Source organism: Temnothorax nylanderi, unplaced genomic scaffold (genome assembly GCF_030848795.1).
Source record: "Temnothorax nylanderi isolate EJ_2023f unplaced genomic scaffold, tnyl_v1.0 TNYL_tig0023_pilon, whole genome shotgun sequence".
In the NCBI taxonomy this organism is placed as follows: Eukaryota; Metazoa; Arthropoda; class Insecta; order Hymenoptera; family Formicidae; genus Temnothorax; species Temnothorax nylanderi.
The window spans coordinates 37,781-60,717 of NW_027249085.1; the positions used below are offsets into that span (position 1 = coordinate 37,781).

At 37.6% G+C, this 22,937-nt stretch overlaps 1 protein-coding gene and 2 long non-coding RNA genes across 3 annotated transcripts in view; 2 read left to right on the forward strand and 1 right to left on the reverse strand.

The window, feature by feature from the left end:
* LOC139769535 (uncharacterized) overlaps positions 1–22,937 on the forward strand; it is a 103,652-nt gene that overhangs the window by 27,655 nt on the left and 53,060 nt on the right. The gene's annotated exons all lie outside the window — the stretch shown is intronic.
* On the forward strand, positions 8,084–18,312 carry LOC139769532 (uncharacterized). The gene is made up of 2 exons (XM_071700650.1): positions 8,084–8,477; positions 12,724–18,312. Exons 1-2 carry the CDS (start codon positions 8,463–8,465, stop codon positions 16,150–16,152), a joined length of 3,444 nt encoding a protein of 1,147 aa, XP_071556751.1. The 5' UTR covers positions 8,084–8,462; the 3' UTR covers positions 16,153–18,312.
* LOC139769534 (uncharacterized) overlaps positions 10,851–22,937 on the reverse strand; it is an 81,088-nt gene continuing 69,001 nt past the window's right edge. The window contains exon 3 of the long non-coding RNA XR_011717586.1: positions 10,851–11,225. This is a non-coding gene — a long non-coding RNA (uncharacterized lncRNA). The remainder of the gene's footprint in view (positions 11,226–22,937) is intronic.

The following is a 22,937-nucleotide window of genomic DNA, read 5'->3' on the forward strand; positions in this document are numbered from 1 at the left end:
GTCACTCGATTTAGGGCTCGTTCGTATCGTATACCCGTGCCGTGTTCCGAAATCGACGACAACTTTATTCCGAAGCCGCGCGACGCGCGACACAACGCGAGCCATGGCGGAATTCGAAAAAAAAGGAGATTATCGCGACATAGACGAAACACGTGCGAGACTCGAGCATTGTTTCTAAGATTTTAATAGAGTGCCGCAAGAGTAAGAGAGAGACGCCAATAGGGTCGCGTGACAGCGACACGAATTGATGCAAGCCAATCAGAAGATTCGCTTATGAGAGCTACATTATACCAGCATACTTGAGGCTCTCTACTAAAATTTTCTCTCTACTAAAAAGCAATGCTCGAACCTCGAGCCTCGCACGTGTTTTGTTTACGTCGCGGTAATCTCTTTTTTTTGGAAAGCATGCCGCGGCGCTGATGCGCGACGGCGAGCCTTCCTTGTGTTTTCAAATTCGGTAGTAATTTAGTTCTATCGGGTGACAGCGAAGGGAGATGAAATAATTTATTGCCGTGCGATCCGGTGGCGTTTTTTATACTCATTGTCAATTCTTTGCAATCCGTCGGGTTCGGCATACCGCGCTTATTTTTTGCAACGTTCATCGCTTGGAAGCGATTCGTTTATTTGGCTTTATCCTTATAAAGATTAGAATCTCGAAAGTCGTGCTCGAGGCTCGCACGTGTTTCAGCTACGTCGCGACTACTTTCTTTTTTTCGGAAGGCACGCCGCGGCGCCGATGGCGAGCCTTCCTTGTGTTTCCAAATTCGATAATAATTTGGTTTTATCGCGGTGACATCAAAGCGAGATAAGAAAATTTATTGCCCGGCGTTTTTTACATTCAATTTCTTGAAATCCGTCGCGTTTGGCATGTACTGCGCTTGTTTTTGTAGTTTTGCATTCGTCGCCTGCTCGAAGCGATTAGTTTTTTTGGTTTCATCATTAAGCCGGCGCTAGACTATGCGCGATTCGTGGTTCGTGATTCGCGGTTCGCCATTCGCGCCGATTCGCCAGCGGAGCGGTTTGTTGACAAAAGCAATGAGATGAATTTCATCTCTTTGATTTCGTCAAAAAACCGCTCCGCTGGCGAATCGGCGCGAATGGCGAATCGCGAATCACGAACCACGAATCGCGCATAGTCTAGCGCCAGCTTTATGCCTTTAGGGCCCGGGCACATAGAAACACTTAAGCAGTAAGCAAATCAGCCAATCACAGTCAAGAACTTAAGCTATTGAGTTCTTCTATGTGCCCGGGCTTTTACTTTCTGTCATGTTTTTGAAAAATGACTACGAGAAAAGAAACATCACATGTAAAGTATGCGGTATCTCCAAATGCGTTCGCGTTCGTCATATGGCGAACGCGAATTCAATTCGGAGCGTCTCGAATCGTAGCGCGGAGCAATACATGTATCGTCGGACTCTGGCGGTTGAGATTACGAAAAACTGTGGTATATCGAGTGTTCATTTAATACATGTGTTTCGCGGAATTTATACGGATGCCGAGGTATGTCGCATTCGGTAATAGTGACTTTCAATTACATATTCTTTCGGATAATCGGTCTCGCTTCTCTCAATCGTCAACTTTACTCGCGTCGCGTCGGAATAAAGTTGCCGTCGATTTCGGAACACGGCACGGGTAGGTAAAAAATATACAAATCAAGTGACGCCGCGTGTTTAATTATAGCGTGCACAGTCTCTTAACGCCGTACGTTTAATCTCGTGTATGTAATCGTGTTTCGATATTTGGCGATCGTGGGAGGATGGACACAATGTTCATACATCGATGATCAGTAAAGATCTCGACATTACATTCGTCGTTCAAAATGCGAAAAGTGTGTGGAAGTGTGTAGCGTCCTCGCGTCGCGTCGCGTCGGTTGCTCCTAGCGAGTGAAGTTGGCCGCGCGATTTACGAAATTCTCTCCGTCATGTACGTTAGACTCGCTCGTCTACCTGCGGGGCATCACGGGCAGACGCGCGTCGTCGGCGAGCTTCTCCAAAGTAATTCTTCCGTCGCCGTGTAATTAGGTACGCGCCGCGTCGCGAGATTAATACCGGGAGTGCCGTGTAAAGTGTCGCGCGATCATAAGCGACGTATTTTCGCGCGTGAGCGATATTCTTTCGTGAGTGAGTGCGCTGCGGAGATGCGGTCGAACGTAGGAGGATCGAGGAGAGGTGGAGGGGGCCTGGGAGGCATCGGGCGACGGCGGAGCGACCGTGGGGTGAGTAATCGTTATTGTTATTGGTTTATTATTTTCCTGTCCTGTCAGTCCTGTGGCGGATTCCGCCACTTTCGAGGTTTAACTACGGCGCGCGATTTTGTAATTTCGGCCGGAGTTCGATCTCCGGCATATGTGATGAAAAGATATTACGTCGCGAACGTCACTTCTCTCTACCATTCTACAATACGTCGAAAACGCTCCTCCGTCCTCCGTCGCCAGTCGCGAACGACGATAACTGCTAATTGATCAGTGTTATTTCCGGTTTGCGCTTGTCAGTTGTGGTTGTCAACAGAGAGTTAACGAACTTTTAATTTTCTGGCGACAGCAACCAGCAACTGTCAACCGCGGCAACCGAAAATAGCACTTTTTAACTAGCAATTGCCATCCTTCGCGACGGCGACGGCGACAATGCATTTGCGACGTATTGTAGAATGACCCTTTTATTATTATCTATTACTTGCGTTCTTGAAATTTAACGGGCGCGATAATTATTTACTTAAAGTAATTAATACTTCAAGTATCGATTATCTTGGACGCAGTTTTGAAATGTAAAAATATTTATACGTTACAGGATCAACGCAGTGTTATAACTCCGCTGTTGCGCACCGGCCGGTGAGTTGCTTTTTATTTCAACGTCGAGGTTATATTATAAACTTAAATAAAAGGTATGTAATATGACAAATAAGATATTATAAAAGAATTATGAACAGTCTTTCTAACAATTATTAGATATCATATCAAAATTTTTATTTAAAATTATAATTAATATAACGGTAAAGTTTTTTGTACTTACTTACTCTTATGAGATATCTTTATTGAATATATTATTTATTCCTACACAGTTATCACAGAAAAAATTATTCTCAATGCTCAACAAAGCATTACTCACACACGTTCTTATTTATCTCGTGAATTTTTCACTGTTTTATCTTCTGATTACATATTTGCTCTATTTATATATTTATACAAACGATTAATTTTTACCGACCTGCAGTTTAATACTTGATTATCAAGAACTGTTATTTTTTATTTGAATTTAAAATTTACTAAAAAAATATGCAAAGTATAATAAATAAAAAAATAACACAAAACAAGAAGCATTATATAATCTTTCATGTATGTATAACAAAAAATTTTTAGACAAATTATAATAATTTTTAAAACGTAATAATAAATTTTTACGCAGTTACATTTACAAATTTTTGAGAACTTTTTATTTTCAAAATTTTCAAAGGAGAGTAATTAGTCTTCTTGATATGGGAATTTAAACGCATTTGCAATTTTGTTACATTTGTGACAACATAAAGACATGTAATTTACATCGATGATGAAAACCCAGCAATTAGACGTGTAACATGTATATTGGGACATATCTTGTAGCTTGAATAAATACTGAGTTTCGTCACAGGAGATGCGTGCGGAAGATTGGCGTCAATTCGCCACGATTACTATGTATTAGCGAAAACGTTCGTCACAATGTAATAGGTGTCATTGGTGAAACAACATCTACATATTGTAAGAATGGAGGGTCGAGCATTTTGCATTGAAAGACATCCTTAATTATGTAAGTGAGGTTTGAGTCAAGTCAGTTCGTCGATTGGAAAAGAAGTCATCAGTCGATTGAAAGGAAAGCTCACTGTGCATTCTCATCTTGCATACATTTGAATAAACTCATTTCAAAGAACCGATTATTCTTATTTGAATCGGCAATAAACAGCACTTTTACGTCTCCTGTCTTTGGAGATATTCTTAAGATAATCTTCGATCTCTACAAAATAATCATTTATGTTATTACAGAGCGTTACTATATGAAATCACAAAGCTGTACTGAAGTTTGAATAGAGTTTAATTTCTTTTGCACGTTAATCAAAATTACTCGAATGCAAATTACAAAATGCACTCTCTATATAAATTACATTGTTATAAAAGATATAACTTTGTTATTATACAAATTTGCTAATTTATTCTTTGATACTTATTATATGAGCAAATGTGTACCAAATATTAATTTATTGAGTCACTTCTGGTTGTTCGTTGCAAATTGAGCCAGCTGTGGTATATGTGAATTGCCGGATGTGCGAACGATTTAGCAGGAGATCAGGTGTGACAAACCAGTTGGTGCTGATAAATTGTATGGATCGACAGTTACTAGATTTTCCAATATTGTTGCCAATATTGTTTCCTATGGGTATTAGCCCTTAATTTATGAAGTGAACATTGGAATACTGGAATACTCATTGGAAAGTCTCATATCTTGCGTATTATGCTTGCATTGAACGCTTTGTATTGCTCATGTAACTAGTATGAATCATTTTACTTTATAAATTTACATTTTATTAATTCTTATATATTTATTTTAAATACAAATAAAGTTCAGCATTTGGAAGGAAATTAAATTAAAAAATAATGATAAAATTAACTTGCACAAAAGAATACAAATAAAAAGGAATATCATTCAAATAAAGTCTATGATGGTAGATGGTCTATAATAATTTCTTTATGTCCCATACAGCACACTTGTCCGAAAGCGGGACATAAGACGTCTAAAAAGACGTCTTTTAGACATCTTTTAGACGTCTTACTAAAAAGATGGCTAAAAGACGTCTTATGTTCCGATTTTGGACATGGTGCTGTCTGGGGTAATTCGTGAATGGAAAGTACACATTTGCTCTAATATGGGAGAAGCATAAACCTAAAAAGTTTAATTAGTTTCAATTAAATCTAAAACATTAGAAGTTTCAAAATGTTCTTTTTAACACGCTGTGTTCTTGATATTTATTGACGTTTACGTAATGAAGAAAGTACATTTTTATTTCTAACACAGTAGTTAAAGCTAGTAAAAAAAACTTCTATACAAAATATCCATAGTTTAGAGATGTCATTGGAAGAGCGTTTCATTCGTTGATTTCTCTCAACGTATCTCACTACGATGACCTCGAGCGAAAGAAAGAAGAAAGTCTTACCTGGCAATACGAGATGTTGCCGCACCTGCGCGCATTCCAGTTGACGTGACCCTAAAACTCAATGCCCGTCGAGCGTTCACCTTGACCATGGATCCTGCTGTAACTGATAGCTTCCCTTTTATGGTTAACTACTCGTTACATGAAATAAACTATTAGATTAATATCACGCGCGTGATCTGAAATAAGAAAGACATTGCAATTCTTGCGTTTTTGTACACTTATTCTTACGTGCAAAAATGCATTTCTTGAAACATTTCGTAAAGCAATCTAGAATTGTCTTATCAAAAATATTCCAAAGAATTATTTAATACAATACGTAATAAAATCTATTTAATTATGAAATTAAACTATTCATGCATATATTTTATTAGAATTTTCTTTAAAAGTTTCTCTATGCATTATATAATTTGATAAATATATAAGTTAAGGAAGAAGCGGATAATGTATGAAACTATAACTTCAGTGATGTAAGTTTGATAGTTTAATCAGATTAGAAAATTCTCTCTGAGTGTGCACACATTATTTATGATATAAACGTCAACGGAGCGCATACGTAAGAGATGAGATTAAAGATAAAACTAACACTTCTAATTTCTTCTGACATTATCGGCGTAAATTAAGGTTTTCTGAAAGATTGGATATATTGTCGAAGACGGAATATCCATTGATTTAACTGCAAATGACCTTTATTCTATCTAAAATATCTCACAAAACAACGGATTTTAATAATTAGAAATAAAGGTATGCAACAAAATCACTTTATAGTATTTTATATGTGTATAAATGTCAAATTTATAAATCCAGCTTCACTTTGTAATTAAATTTCAGAAATTGTGTTGTAAACTAATATAACTAATATATTAGTTATAAATGTGAAACGTATATTAAAGTACTTAAAGTTATAAAAGGAAAACTTAATATATTTTAAAAAATAAAACAAATATTATAAACAGCAATATAATATCGTTCTAAATCAATTATTAACACTACATTATATCAAGAAATATTGACAATATGTATATGTGATAACACATTATTAATATTGTACTGTATGCATTTGGTATAAATTGATATTAAAATATTAATGTGTATAAAGCAGTGTAACAAAATAAATTTCCACTATTTAATTAATATACAATAAATATGTCCAAATAAAAAAATATGTTCGAAAATGTTAGAATAAATCTCTATGATGACAATACACCAGTGATCGTTTTAACAATGTGGTGGAAACTCGACCCGCAGAAATCGGTGAATAAAGAGGGGCTGGAAAAAATTCCGATGGACGGTGTCGTTGGACAATTAATTCCAACGCGTACCGCAACTAGTTACCTTCACTGTTCCTCTATACCACACAGACTTTTGGACGAAACAATTTTGTTTGCCGGCCTCTCGTTATTTCGAGGTTTTTGCGGCAGCAACAGAGTCAGCGATAGATGGTACTGTCGACAGACAAGCAAAGCCAGACCGTGAGGGGCGGCACTTTTCCGCTGAATTATTGATGACGACATAATGGATCTCAACAGGGGCGCGCGTATGTGTATATATACGTATGTATATATATGTTAGTGTGCATCCGTTATGCACAGGTATGTAAACTGTCGCTTCCCGTCTTTTTACATCGAAAGAAAATCTTGAGCATGATTAAAAGCTTAAAGATGTCCTAACGATGTTCTGCGTAAAACGTTACGTAAAAGTAAAATATATATAGCTATTTGATCTTTTCTTATTTCTTAAAATGTGTTTATTTTATCGAATTAATACATCTTTAGTGCTTGAAGAAAACAAAAATAATTTTATTCATGACAAACTTTTAGAAGTTGTTTCCTAAAATGTTAAATATAATTATAATTATTTAGAAATTATAAGGAGACTAATTAGAGAGAGAGAGTTTAACATCAAATGACATTTACTATAAATAACAAGAAAAATACAAAAATACAACTATAATTTCATTAATTTTATCTTATTACCGACAAACTCTTTTTGTTTTTGAGCACGTAATCATTTAATAGCTGTTTTTCTTCGTTAATTAATTCCACGTAGATATAAGCAATAATTATGAGTTTTAGTGAAACAGGATTTATACAGAAAAGAGCAACTTGTTCTCTTGTATCGTATTAAAATTGCTACACGTTCCGATTACATTGCGATAATTAATCAGTATGATTGAAGATTACATCCATCTACAATTATTGCATCGCGTTACGTAAGATTTCTTATGCATACATGCGATGTAGCACTCTTGATGGACATCCTTCAAATCTCAATGAGTATGTATTACTGATTCTTGATCAATCTTTGAACTAAGAGCCGGCAAGTATCCTAAAAAGAATAAATATTATAATGAATCTCAAGTGCGTATACATATCTGTCAGCGTTCAGTTATTGGCCAATAGTTTTGAACCTGCCGAAACAAATGTCCTTCACAGTCATAAAATACACAGACAGCTTACCATAAATTTCACTTGCATTTTTATGCAAACCATGGTCTTACTGCACTTTTTCAGTCTCGGCCAGACGAGCGGACACGCGATAATTTACGTTCTTCTCTTACGTTCGGTTCTTATTGTCGAGTATAGGGTGAAGTGTCCGATTGACCAATTCTTCCGAACTGCCTTGTATATGCTGCGGAAGGATTTACAACCGGTTTCACGCGACGGACGCGTTGTTAGTCGTCGGGGACTGGGGGATACACGTGCGACGGCGCATCTTCGGCGAGGCAAGGCTAGCCTACTTTCTCTACAAAGAGAATTTTTAAACGACGTATGAGGAGGGCTGTCTCTTCTCGCGCTCTTCCCCACATCATCTCTCTGTGTGTCGTACGCCCTCTCTCTCTCTCTCTCTCTCTCTCTCTCTCTCTCTCTCTCTCTATTCCTCTCTCTTCTCTCCGTACCCTTAGGCGCACTCACTCTCTCCTCTTCCCGGGTCTCCTTTCCACGATTCACCCAGCAACTTCAGTCAACAACTCCTCCGACTGGTAGTCTTCTCGGAGTCTATATAAGCGGAGTCTTCATACGAGACCGAACATTTTTTGTGTTAGTACCGGCGAGTCGTGGTGCTCGCTTGTCAAAGAGGCTGCGGGCCGACGAATGCCAGTATGGTGTGCGCGACATGTGATACGAAAAGCCACCGTTAAATCGCATACGACAAGCTCCGGTTAGAAGCGACTTCCCTTAAAGTGCGGTGGCGAAAGCTGAGGGAACGCTTCAAGAGTAAGGAGATCCACGTAGTATCGGATAATCTGTGTGTAGTGTCGAGACTGCGGTTTATGCGCGTGTGTCATGGTTAAATTCAAGGTAGGTCGCAGTGAGTCTGAATCGTCATGCTTAGTTTAGTCACAGCGCTTATCCTTTCTACGAATTAATGGAAATGTGACGAATACAGTTATATTAGATAATAAAGTATCTTAGAGCTTGTGTAGTAATTTTTAACTTTTAATTCTGATTTATTTAATGTCGTTAAAATACGTCGTCTCTCTTGGAAGATTTAAAGGCCAAATTTTGAAAACGTTACAGTTAGATGGATTTCGTTAGCTTATCTTTGTATATATATATTCTGTTAGTTGTGAATTACAGCTGTTTACTTAAAAGTTTATTGTTGTTTTCACATCTTAATGTATACTATTTTAGAGATAAGTAATACATTTTAAAGTGTCAGTAGTAAGATTTATCTCGATAAATAACAAATTTTCTCGAGAAAATAATTAGTGCATTTATTATAATCTTTATTAATAGAACTACATTTTTTCTTGTAAAACATGATGACTCTAACGCTTTAATTAATAATATTTGTGCATTTCCGGGTGATAATTTATGATTTACAGCAGTCCAAATAAATTTTGCATTTAATTCCTTGTATGAAATTATTAATAAATATCACTTCATCTATTAATCAGTTATCAAGTCATTATTGTTTTACTTATACTTACTTATTAATATTTTCCATTGAATTATAATAAACTAATGACTATAATCGTTGTTATTTAAAAAATTAAATATTATTAGTTACTATATAAAAATGTAAAAATTCTTATTCCCAAATATTTTAAATTAAAGATAAGAATTTTTTAATTATATAGTAATCGTGCTTTCTTAAAATTAATTTAAATTAAAATTTATTTAATTATTTAATTTAATTTAATAAAAATTTTAATTTAAGTTTAAAATTATTTTATATTTTATTAATTTAATTATTCATATATATCTACAATACAAGCATTATAGATTTTTGTGTTTTGATTAATCGACTTTTTAGACATGTATATGTATTGCGCCAGTCTTATCAAGGAATAAAAGAAAAGAAAGGAACACATTTTAATGCGCAAAAATCTATACGACTGAAATAGCATTACACCTTTGATGTGAATAAATTTCCGTACTAATAAGGGAGGGCGCATGCATTATGAAAGGAGTGCACGATAGGGATCTCAGGCGTAACACATTATGATTATACTGCGAATATTTCCAACTAGAAATTAACTAATTGGCAGTTTCTTATCGGTGTCTGATAACGACTAATCTAAAGTACTGATCGAATCCATTCTTTGCCGAGGAAATTAGTCTCTTTGCTTCAAGTCTTCGAGGAATTTTTGCATGTATTACACATAGGAAGTGTAAAAATTAAATAAAGAATTAAATAAAAGATTATTATACTGGTTAAAGAATATAGGTCATTGTACCCACGTGCATTACAATGTGCGTGAAAACGAGAGTTCGCGTGAGATATACGCGTTTCCATACGGGCAGTAAAAAGTGTAATTCGCATAGAAAAGTAATCCAGGTATAAAAGTGACTATTTCCGCGAAAGGAAGTGAGACAATCGTCAATTTTTTTGTAGAGAGACTGCATTTTTCTCTTAATTATGAGCACATAATCGATGTGATTATGGCAGATATTTAAATTTAGATTCTATCTATTCTCATAGATATTCTTTATTTATGTTGCATGCAGTACGCTATCGAGTCGCTCTTTCAGGCATTCGACAACAACTTAATTTGAAAAAGCAAAGTATAATAAAACGAGTAAAACTTTTTATTCGATGTGTACGATATAATTCAAGTAATGTGAAAATATATTTCGGACAAACACATCTCGATTGATTGGAAGTTTCTTTTGTTGGGCTCGTTCGCGTTGATGGATCGCGTGTATGATGTCTTGTATGTTCTATATTTATCGTATTAGCCTGTTAGCCTAATCAAACAATATCGTTGTCTTTTATTTTGATGATTACAGAATTTGTAGATTGTAGATTGAATTACAGAAAATGAAAAGTTTTGTTGATTATTGGCACAATTGTCTCATAATTGTGCATTAAGTTCTTAAACCAATTACAGATCAGTAAATGATCAGATTATTTTTCAAGATATATATTCAGCAATCAGAGATCTTTTTAACAAAATGATGAATGTTAAATGCAAACTAAGAGCAATTAGAAACTTTTAAATAAAAAAATAATTTGTTATATTAGATATCAATTAAATTAAGTTTATTTATTTTTTACCGCTGCAGAATTATGATAAAGAAATTTAATAGGCCATTAATAAGATAATATACAAATTGTTTTGAAAATTTGTTGTATGAAACATATAATTATGATTGTTATAATTTTTTATGACAAGCAAATAATTATTAACTAAATCGTGATAATAAATCTAAAGAGCTCGATGAAATTGCAAGTATATTAAAAAGTATAATTATTTATAAGTACAATATCTCAGTTTTCTTATACTTTTCTTCAGCTTTAATTCTTAAACTTAAACTAATTTTTTTTAACACATGTTCTGGGGATAAATAATCAAATGTCACAATGAAAAATGAGACTGTACAAGTATCGTTAAAGATGCAATTATTTGAAACTGCAATCATTGCAATACGTTGCCGGGTTGCAAACATTTCCCGTGGTCTTTGGAGAAAGTACGGTTGATTATGTTAGCCTTGCATCTCGGTCATCGTGCCACTTAAGAGAAGCCAATGGTTTCTTGCCGGCATTGACAGACGGTGAGCTTCTATGTTTTCATCGCTTCTTCTCATCGGTCTTGATATTTTCTAGAAGAAACATAAAAATGCTATTGTAACTAATTATCGTAGAAAAAATCATCTTGTATATAATTTGTCATAGTATTGTCGCTACAGTCAAATATTACGTGAATTAATTACATAAATTGTAATTGTAAGCATAGTTTTTTAACAAGTTTAAAAATATGTATATATAATGTTATCCAATCAATTAACTTAATTACCTTTTTCTATACTGTAATAGAAGAGCTTTGAAATTTTAATGTAGCTGATATTATTTATTAGTGTAATAGTAATCTAATGTCTATTACTGCAGATAATACGTGGCATAAATAATAGCTTCTTTTGCAAGAGATATTTATGACGAAAACATATGCACAAATTTTGTGCGTTCTAGTTTTATATGTCATGGGAAGAATACTTAGCTAATCGTTAACAATTACGATCGATCAAGTAAATATATTTTGGTAAACTACTTTTTTTACGAAACACATACAATTTTGTATCTTTGTTTTAAAATTACAAATGTGTGCATAGCAGTTCTTTGTTCTAAGAGTTGCCGTTTTGTACTAAAAATAGACTGAATTAGCATCTCAAAAGAAACTTCATCTATTCATTTTTCGTAATTTATCTTCATGCAACACCTGCTATTCCGCTTACAATTGACGTAATTATTCACTCACGTGTACGCTTCCCTAATGCCCAGAATGTGTAAACGTGACTTTACATAATTTTCACATACGTTGAGATGACTTCCCGGGCTTAAGCGAATAACACAGGAGTTCTCACGGCCTCCAATATGGCTACTACACAATAGCGAGCATAGGTGATTTTCATATGCTCTGCGAAACTATTCTTAAGCGCCCAACGAACTAATTAGAACACGTACATAGTACGGCGCTTCGGATGCTTGAATGAATACGTGTAAGACATGTAATTATTTCCCTTTCATTTTTGATAATAACATTTATAACAAGGAATAATCGTATAATACAGTGCTTATCTACGCAGTATACTCTGATACGTACGTTTTGTCATAAATATGTGAAAAAATAAAACATAAAGACGTAAAAGTATAAAAGCAAAAATTTACGAAAATTTTTAATTTAATATATTAAATTAAAAGATAACTAAACAGTTATAATAATTAAGTTTTTACAAATTGCAATGTTTGCAGTATTAAATAAGCAATTACTATTTAATTAATTCACATTTATATTCCGTAATCGAATTTACAGTGAAGCTATATAAATTAATAGCAAAATTAAAAAAGTAAAATACAAGTAAAATAAAAATAAAATGATGTTAGCTTTATTACGAAATAGTAACGTTTTTGCTGAGTTAAATCTTCTGAGATCTTGAGCGCGCAACGTATTATTATCTTTATTACATAAGTTATAATATCCTACGTGTTTATTTTCAGTATGATTATAGGCAATTAGTGTGAAAAAGAAAAAAAACGCAATTAATCGCAATAGTCGTGAAGCCGTCACTTTCTCCGATTCTAGTCATCCTGTTCTGCTTTTAGATGCTATTCGCTCTGTTCTGCGTCCTGTTAATTGGACATCATATACAAGCGGTGGTCAACAAGGCGACCTCGCAAGTACCGTTAATCAAGGAAGGAGAGAAATCCACCAACAAGGTCAAAGCCGATGACAGAATAAGTAATACTTTCGATTCTCCGTCTGACGAATATGGGCCACCGTTGGGGTCTGGTTTTAAAGGTCCAGCGCCGGTATACGGGCCTCCGGAATTAACTGGTAATCTTGGACCGACGCCTATTTATCCGCCGCCACCGCCAGAATTGCCGCCGCCTGTATTTGGACCGCTGGCCATTTCCTACGGGCCGCCACGAAGTATCAAGCCGCAATATGGGCCGCCGAAACAAAATTTTGGCTTGGCAACGTCTTCCCTCTTTTCTAAGCCGACTTACGGCCCGCCGAAACTTCATTACGGGCTGCCGAAACAACACTTTACGCCGCCGTTGGTTTCATTTCCACCGTTCAGATCACCGAAACCTCAGTACGGTCCACCATTGAAGCTCGTCGCTACATCGAATCAGCAATATATACCGCCTAAGCCAGGTCACGGGCCACCTATCCCTATATCGCTCGAGACTTACGGTCCACCACCTCCGAAATTAGCTATTCAGTTTAATCCTCTGCCCAATGACGAGTACGGTCCACCGCCGTTGCCCGTATCTGCGCCGCAACCGCAATACGGTCCACCAGCTGGTGATTTATATGGACCTCCACCGCCAGCGCCTCCGCCAGGAGTTCCAGCGCCACCCACACCCCCTGACATAAAGTACGATGGATGGCAGCCCATTGCGGGATTGGCCACCACCCCTAATCAAAGTGGTCCTCCGACAGATACATATGGTGCTCCCCTCGAAGCGAAGCATAATTACGTCGAAGGTACGTCGCAATTGTCTCACGCTCAATTAAGCGCCTCAATGGATTCGAATGTGCCCAGCGATTCTTACGGCGTGCCGTTACAAAATCCTGAAGATCAAGATCTGAAGACATCCGTGCGCGAGTCCTCGGCTTCTTCGGAGAGTAATGGATTACCGCCGCCGCCGTTGCCGGAGAACGAACCTCTGCACAACAATCAAGGTCCGGGGGTCATAACTACGACTAGTCAGTCCGATCATCAGTTCGGTCGGCAACAATTAAACTTACAGCACGGAACACCAAACATTGAACCCTTGTCCATCATAAAGACTGTGGGATTTGAGCTGTTGCCTGCAAATGGCCCTTTGAACTCGGATATCTCATCGTCAGGTGGTATTTCTGACACCTCATCATTCAATCACATCTCGAATTCAGCTAATGCCAACTCCGCTTCACTTCATTCGGGGCTAGATTTGCCGCCGGACAATGGCGGATTCCACGCTGATGCTCTAAGCAATAGCGGAGATTCTCACGGATTTCAAAATATAGGAAACGATCTGTCTTTGCAGCAGCTTCCGCAGCAGGCGCCGTTGAGCGATTATGGCCTGCCTTTAACAACTGCTACTTTCGAAAAACCTGCTGATCATATATCAGGAGGATCTTTGCTTTCTCCTCCACCTTTAAATTCTTATGGTGCACCACCTCTTTCCTCTTACTCGCCGAATGGTCCTTACCCTGCAGCGCATGGAGCACGAGGTCCATTGTTTTCATCATTCGGAATATTTGGAGGCTCTTTCCACAAGCAAAATCTGCATTCTCCTCGACTTCATGGTCCATTCAGGCCACCACCAATCCCTGTCGGCTCTTTCATACCACCACGAAATCGGGAACCGATTAAATTCAGAGAACCAATACCAACGGGACTCTTGTCGAATATTAATCGATATTTGCCGCCACCTGCAAAACAGCAGTTACCGAATCTTCACGTGCCAGTGTCTTTCCGCCATACGTTGGGATCGAGCAACTTATTTTCGGGTTCTTTCGGGTCGTCTGGCTCATTTAACGTACACAACTTAAATTCTCCAATTGCCGCGCCTCACGTTCAATATGGAACTCCATTATCTTTCAACGATTTCAATACACCAATGCCACACTTAACTTATGGAGCACCTAACTTTGGTCCACCGACTTCTTTCACCTCAACGTCTTCCGGATTTGGCAGTAATCTCTACAGCGGAATTAGTAATGCGCTGACAACGACATACGGCACACCTGTGGTAAACGCGCCGTTATCAGTTGGCGGCAGTTACGACTGCAATTCCTTGCAGCCACTCTTGCCCGTGAACGGGGCGTTGTATTCAAGTACAGGATTGTCCGCAACCGGAGAACTACCTTTAAGCGGTAGTTTACCTTCAGGCGGAGAATTGCATTCCAGCGGAGGGCTACACTTGAGTGGAGGCTTATCTTCAGGTGGTGAAGTGCCCTCGAGCGAGGGGATATCGTTAGGTGGTGGATTACCCGCGCATTCTAACGGCAAGCTGCAACTCGGATTTGAAAATGCAGGAACTGCTGGAAACGTGGACAATCACAATCCAGTTTTCACGGGAAACGATTTATCCGATATCAATCAACAAAATTCCATCTTTGCAGATAACTCACTGCCGCTTACAAAACCACTCGATAATTTTCTGGGAGGACCCCCAGTGAATACATTGGATTTACAACATAACGAACAACAGAAGATCAACTTGAAAGACAGCTACGGTAATCCCGTAGGTCTAACTTATGATTCGTCCGATGAAGCGAGTGATGTCAGAGATATTCACACAGCCGTCGCGGACGTTTCGAACGAGCTCTCCGGGCAATTGTCTAGTCAGTCTCACAATATCTACCCCGCGGCAACGTCGTTCGAACACGGCTCGGGAATTTCGGTTGAAGCGCTGACTGCAAGTTTGACCGAGCAAGGCTTCCAGAATAATCAAGAAAAGAATATTGGATCAAATGAGGTGGACGCTAGTCAATTTCTGAAATCGAGCGAGGGTAGTGAGGCATTGTCTCTGGCTCAGAGACTGACCGCTGACAATGCCGACGGCTTCGAGATTCACGGTTCCAAAGGCACTTACAGATTGCAGATACAACCAGCGGATGGAGGACTGGGCACCGAGAACTCGGATGGTAGCATCAGACATGATCAGGTGTTGTCCAATGGCCTACTTCAGGACATACTGGCTGCTATAGAGCAGCCGGAAAATGGTCCTATACAACTTCAAGGTCTACCTCAGGCTCAGCAATTGGATAAAGTTTTCGGTCCTGACCTGCTGCAAGCAACTAACGGTCACTTTATCACCGTAGATAGCCAGGCGCAAAATAATGAATTACAAGAACGAGTCGAGAAAGTCAGCGACAGGGACGAGGATAACAAGTATTTAAAAAATCAATCGTCAGTGGCTTTGTTCTTTGATACTAAATACGGAGAGCTAAAAAAAGAGATTAGGTCAGTGTCGAAAAACGAGACGCAAGCCATGAGGGAAAATAAGCAAAACAATAAAACAAAATCCTCATAAATTATCTTATAAGAGAGTGCCTTTGTGAAAATATTTTATAATATTCTTAATATAGTCTCAATCGCCCTGATTCTCTTTGCAGAGATTTGTCGATTTTCATTTCCGACGAGAGAGAAGATATCGCTGCTAACGTGATGCCGTTTACTTTCATTGCTTGTGATTGATTAATTATTTCGGCAAAATATCAGCCATTTATGTTAAAATTGTGTCGCTATACTTGCGACACAATTTTAAATGTTTTCTACTTTATTCGAGTAAGAACGTGTAACATTTTAGAGCTACAAATTTTTTTTCCATATATTACAAGCTCGAACAGTCATCTTTTCACGTATCTATGTATTAGAATTCTTATTCCTAAAAAAAGTTGATATTTTGCAATTTAATGTTGAAACTTTCCAGTAACTCATTTGATTACTTTATTTTTTAAAATTATTCGTGAAAGGACAAGAGATTACGTAATAGTAATACGTTGAGAGAACGTTTAAAATATTTGATCAACTAGAAACTGAAATTAGAAGGTATAAAATGTGCGAGCATGAAACGAAAGTTTATGCAATCCTTTTTATCTTATTTTCACGCAAGCAAGTGAAAGTGATAATTACTTGTTGGCCAGTATCGATAACGTCTCATTAGACGAATCGTCTAATCCGCCTACTACAAGAATTTCTCGCCTCTCACCGGAAGCGATTGAGACGCGGATATCAACGGCATTTTGATCGTGCGAGAAGATTTTTACGTCCATGACTCCTGATCCTTTTTATCAGGTCAAACGTTTGCTAAGATCCGTCCGAGGATCGAGAACGCTCCGATTTTTCCGTGTCCTCGCGTCAGCGGCTTATCTTATCCTCGTCTATGGAAATTTCGTTGACTCGATAGTTCTTTCGAGAACGAGGGAATTATTTAATATCGAACAAGATTTTCTCGTCGGTTTATATTGATAATGCCACCGCCTTCGATCCGATTCGAAGGAGGTGGCAAAGTCTGGCATTCGCTGCTCTCGCACAATGCATGAAAACGTTAAGCGCGGTACGAGGCGTATTACGCGACGTTTATTAACACTTATGTAGGTCAATAGGTTACGGTACCGCTCTCGCGAAGTCTATAGAGCTAAGCGATACGGTGTACCCGCGTAAAGTCACTTGGCTGTTCGCCGGTCGGAATAGAGATTGATCGACGGCCTCGTGTCTTTCACGGTTTTAGCCTTCACCGAGGTGAAAGTTCAGAACCTCATTTGACGACCCGGCGGAACAGCGCCCGGTTCCTATGAGAATCTCGTTCCGAGTGAAACGCATTGCTCGTCTCCGCGGGCGTGCAAGTGCGTTACGCTTAGTTTTGCATGCCTTTGTGACGATAATCGGTGGATGCGGACCTATTTGCCGTCTAGTCCGCTGTTAGGTGCGTGCGAAGAAATACACACATGCCGTACGCGTGCTTAGGGCCGCTACACGGCGGAAACGCGGAGCGCAACCTCAAAACGTCGATTACTGTCGGGCACGAGAGAACGCGAGCGATGTACGTTTATTTCCTTCCGCCGCTCGCGTATTAACGACTTTTATGCGACTCAGGATTCGCAGTTCCGCGCGTAAGTTGAAAATGAGCGCCTGTCGTGAAAGCGCATCGTTAAAATCCCGAGTGTGGCATAATCTTAAAGTTCTTGCATTTTTATGCCCTTTCGCCTGGCAAACGGTTATGCATAACTTGGTGTATTGCAGATACGTAAAATAAGTAGAGCGTATAGTTTTAAGAGACGCTCATTGTTACAAAGTACGCAGTGACGATACTGCCAAGCCATAAAACGCATCCATTTGCTCCTAACCCATATCCACCTTTTTTTTAGAATTTTAATTTATATACATTTTATTAGGACTTTAATTTATATTTTATACATATACGCAGAGAGAGAGAGAGAGAGAGAGAGAGAGAGTCTTATATCCGATGAGCAATCGATGCTATCACTCGCCGGATATAACGATCTTATTAGCCTGTACTCTTAATATATGCTCCTCATGTAAATATATGAATACTTTGTAAATAGAGCTTAATTTTCATTTCTACTCCCTTCGTTACCTTTATCCTATTTTTATAATGAGACAGTATTGAGTGTGATAATGAAAACTACAATTGCAATTCTTATATAATAAACGTTTCTTTTCTGTGTCATTAGCGTTACGTGATTTACTCTCTATTTACAACTATGCTCTGTACCAAGACCGGTCGTAAATATTGGCACATTAACCAGCATAGGATATTACAGGAACATGTTGTTTTCGAGTCCATTTGCAGAGATTGGCCCGCGGTAATGTGGATTACAAGTTTGCACATTTGAAAGTGTTTGTCTCGAGAAAGTACTCAGCTAAATCGGCGGTCGCCTAAATACCGCGAATTCTGGCACGGCGGCGCGGCGGAGAAACGGAAACGTATGAGGGAATTAGGTATCCGCCACTAAGTAGAATTACGGTTATGTAAATGAAACGCTATCGCTTCGTCTTTGGTTGGAAATGGTTAGCACCCAGTTTCTCGTGCTAAAATCGTTACTCGCAGATTTTCCACGCGAATCCATTCGCCGTCGGTGTTCATCAGCTTCTTTTCTCACTATCTACATCGTTCCGCGTGCGTTTCTTCTCTTCCTCTTTGCCACCTACCGCTTCGTGTTACTTAGACAATACGATCATGAAACTTCCTGTGCAATCTGAAACTGAAGCTATGAGAATGTTCACACGTTACCCGCTAGTATAAAGAGAAGCTTGCTCGCGTTAAACCAGTGGGTCACGTTGAGTAAACTAATTGACGATATGCTAACGTAAGATGTAATTTTAGTATTTCGTTGAGTTTTCTAAATATGCGATATTAACATGATTACAGGTAGTTTAAAATATTAAAATGTTACTTATTTTTTGTAAAAACTTAGCATTACTTTTAGATTTTAAACTATCTATAACTTATTATACTAGATAGATTTTTATATTGGAACATTTTTTTCAATCTTATAAAAGATTAAATTTATTATAGGATTGGAAAGATAATGTACGATTATAACCAAATTATCTTGTTTTCACGTTAAATAGATACTAGATACTAGACTATAGATAGATTATACAGCAGATATTAGAAGAACGAATATATTTATAGTCGGTGATGATAATTTCCGGAGCTCGTTAAAATTCATCAAACCCGCATAAGACATTAGAATTTGCTACGAGGAAAAAAGTTGATGTCTACAAAGATGAAGTGAATTTTATCAGCTCTTAGGTGATCCCGAAGGCGCGCAACGACTTCCTTCTCTTGTAGTTCTAATCGTACTCCGTATCGCGTAGAGTTGCCGGTTTTTTGGGGACGAGCTGGTGACGAGGAGGGATTGGGGGGGGATCTCGGAGGAAGGTTTCAAGGGTTAGCCAACGGGAACGTATGCATTTTTCGCGGAGCTCGGAAGTGCTTTATTTCCATACTGACGTCGTATCCGTACACACCGACAGTCATACTGATCTCAAGAGGCACGTTGTTGCCTCATGGGCGATATATACGGAATATAAGGCAAGCCGACAGGCGGAGTCTCGGATGTATCGTTGCCGGTATGCCCGGCGTAGTCCCATCGCCGAAGGCAAAATTGTCTTTCCTGTGAATAGCAAATAGTTGCTGTGAAAGCGAGATCCTCCAAAAAGAGAATTTTATTACGCGAGATTTTAGGGGACGTCTGGAAAATAACAATACTTAAATCGCTCTGGTGCTCTAAGGACGACGTTTTCTTTAATTTCTCGCCGACTTGGCCTAATTAGAATAATACCTTTTGTGCGGTGCTAAAAATCCTTCTCATGTCAAGCCGGAAGACACGGTTGCGTTTGTTCATTTATTTTTCACGATTTCGTACGTGTGGTCGCGATTTAAAACAATACGTAATGTGTAATTACAATCACCCGATTAGGGACATTCTCACATCTTACGTTTTTTTCTTCCGTATCCGCATTACGACAAAGTGGGTCTCTAGCACGGTTTTTTGCACGCAATACGTACGTATTACGAGTAATGATGTAATTAATGTTATCATATCATAGATGAGAATTGTTACTTATTTTTAAATAAATTTGAAGATAATTTCTTGTTGCATAAGGAACATTCTTATATATTTTTAAAATTTTTTCTTAAATATTTTAGTAATCGACTTATAAGTTAAAATAGTGAAGCAAAATCTTTGAAAATTTTAATTTAAAAAAGTTATTATTTTAAATTTACCATTGTGCGATCCCCCCATAGATAAGAAAAAGGGTATAGATAGGAAAATAACTTATTCCAATTATGTTATATATAAATTCTTTATTTGTTAAAATAACTAAACTCTGTAAATATTAATATTTATCGGGAAAAGTAATCACTAGATATAAAAAAAATGAGACGAAGAGTTCAAGTGTCTGTATTTATGTATATATTACATTTTCTATTTGACGGCTCTCATATTTTATGGAAAGAGAGCACAGTAAATTTATAGCGGAGAAAGGTGACAGGCGATGTGTATCGAGAAGATTTCAACGATCTCCTGCAAGATTTGACCTTTTTCCACAAGAAATTCCATTGGCATCAGAAAAAGAAAGTATAATGAAGAGACGATTAGTACTCCACTTTATTAAATGAACAAGAAGAAAGGTCTCATATATTAATGATATTATCACATTAAATTTTAATGAAGAAAGTAATAGTACTTTCATTATCAATATTAATATGTTTCCTGTGAAAGTCTCTGTGTGATGGAATTTATATTTAATTAACAAACAAGATATTAACCTTTGTCTTTCAATTTTTGTAAATTAAATATATTTTTAGATTAAAGTTATAATATTAATATATGCGCATTATTAATATTGGTAATCGGAAACAAACAATTACAATGAAAGGGAAAGTATTGTTAACAAGTAAAAGGATAGAACAATTGTACGAGAGAATTTTTTTTAAATCAAAATGTCATACAATAATAATGTTTGTAGACATTACGCTTATATGTATAATATCTACGCAGTATTGTTTGGAGTTTTAATTAAATACGTAATCGGGGCATATGTAGAATGGCATATCCATGATTGCTTACGATTGCAAAAGATAACGGATATTTATAGATATGACAAATAACGCCGTTCCATGCTATATGCACGTATCCTAATTTGGTTAGCCGGATTAGTGGCATGCAGTTTTGCGCGTGTAATCAATTTATTGACGTAGCCTTCGTGCGTGAGAGTGAACAAGGATGATGTGTGATTACGTATTCCACGTGGCACTGCTTAAAAGGTAATGATCCACTCCTACGCGATTTGTACGTGAATGTCGAAATCTTGCTAAGCGAAACATATGCTAAGAACATATTAAATTTCTTTATAGAATGATATTAGCTTAATATATAATTAATGCAACATATAATAAAATAACGGTAAACGTGTTTTACACACGATTAACATTTAACCTTTAAGATCTTTCATTAATCAAAATAAGCGATTAAATGACATTAAAGTAAATTATTAATTCAAACAAAAATCTCAAGTTCTTTCTTATTGTGGATTCTTATTTTATCTCATATTTTGAAATCTCTCTGATACCTCAGACAAAATCGTGATATAGGTAAGATATACATAATGCGTTACATCTAATTGTACGTATAATGATTGTCAAAGAAGTTATAAGAGCCAAATAAATCAATAAGAAAATAAGGAAAGCAAAAACAGAAATGAGAAAAGAAAAGGTAAACGACTGAAAAAAAAAAACAGAATGAAATACTGTTTATAATCGAAATAGAGAAGGAGAAAAGAGGAGGCGCGGGAGACGGAAAGAAGTCTACGAGGAATTCCATAAAAATCGGTGAAATATGCATAGTACCGCGGAACGTGGGGAAGCGTCGCGACGTCGTTGAGCGTCTCCGGGGAAACCGGAATCTCAGCGCAAAGGAAGAGGGAAGAGCGGGGAAGCCTGGCGGAGGAAGAACGTGGCGGTCCAGAATGAAGAGGGAGACGCGAAAGAATGAAGGCGGAGTGGGTGGTTGGTGTATACCTAAAGGAGAGAGGTGGCGGTAGGACAGATAAAAGAAAGGAAGGTTAGAGAGCGAACATTCGGAACGTCTTCTCGAACAAAATCTAATTTCGCTCCCACGGCGAAACTAAGCTATTTTCCCCGCAATATGCACGCACGCGGGCGTGCGCAAGTGTTTCAGCAGCGTTTCCCGGCCTCTTACCTCCGACGCTTGGCGCTCTCTTACGCAGGAGAGGATCCTTCCCTGCGAATCGCGTCCGGTGCGAGCGTGTATATTCGCGAAATGGCAGATAAAATTCCCATTGTCGTAACCCACCGCTCAAGAGCGACATTCCTCGTAATTTCGCTACAGCCGTATTAGAGCTCCAGTAGTTGGAGAACGATCTTTCATTTAGGTATGTTCAGTTCCGTTTATATATTCCCACAGTGGTGTTGAGAGCATGTACAGGGTCCTGCGTCGTTTGCGAGCTTTATACTACGGTATAGTATAACACGCGCTAAGGGTCATTCATTATTTTCACCGTTTTGTCTCTATTCGTCAGAAGGTAACTAAATGGCTAAATTTTTGTACACAGCCAACTGTTTGTTGCTGATATTAATTTTAACAGATGAAAAAAGCGAGTAAACTATCTAACTAAAATACACTTTTTGTCTCATTAGATTTTGATTTAATTACAAGAATTTTATTTAAGTTTAATTGTGTAAATATTTAAAGCTGTTAAATAATTGGTATAGCTGTTATATAAAAGGTATACAGTGCATAATAAAATTTTTGTTGAGAA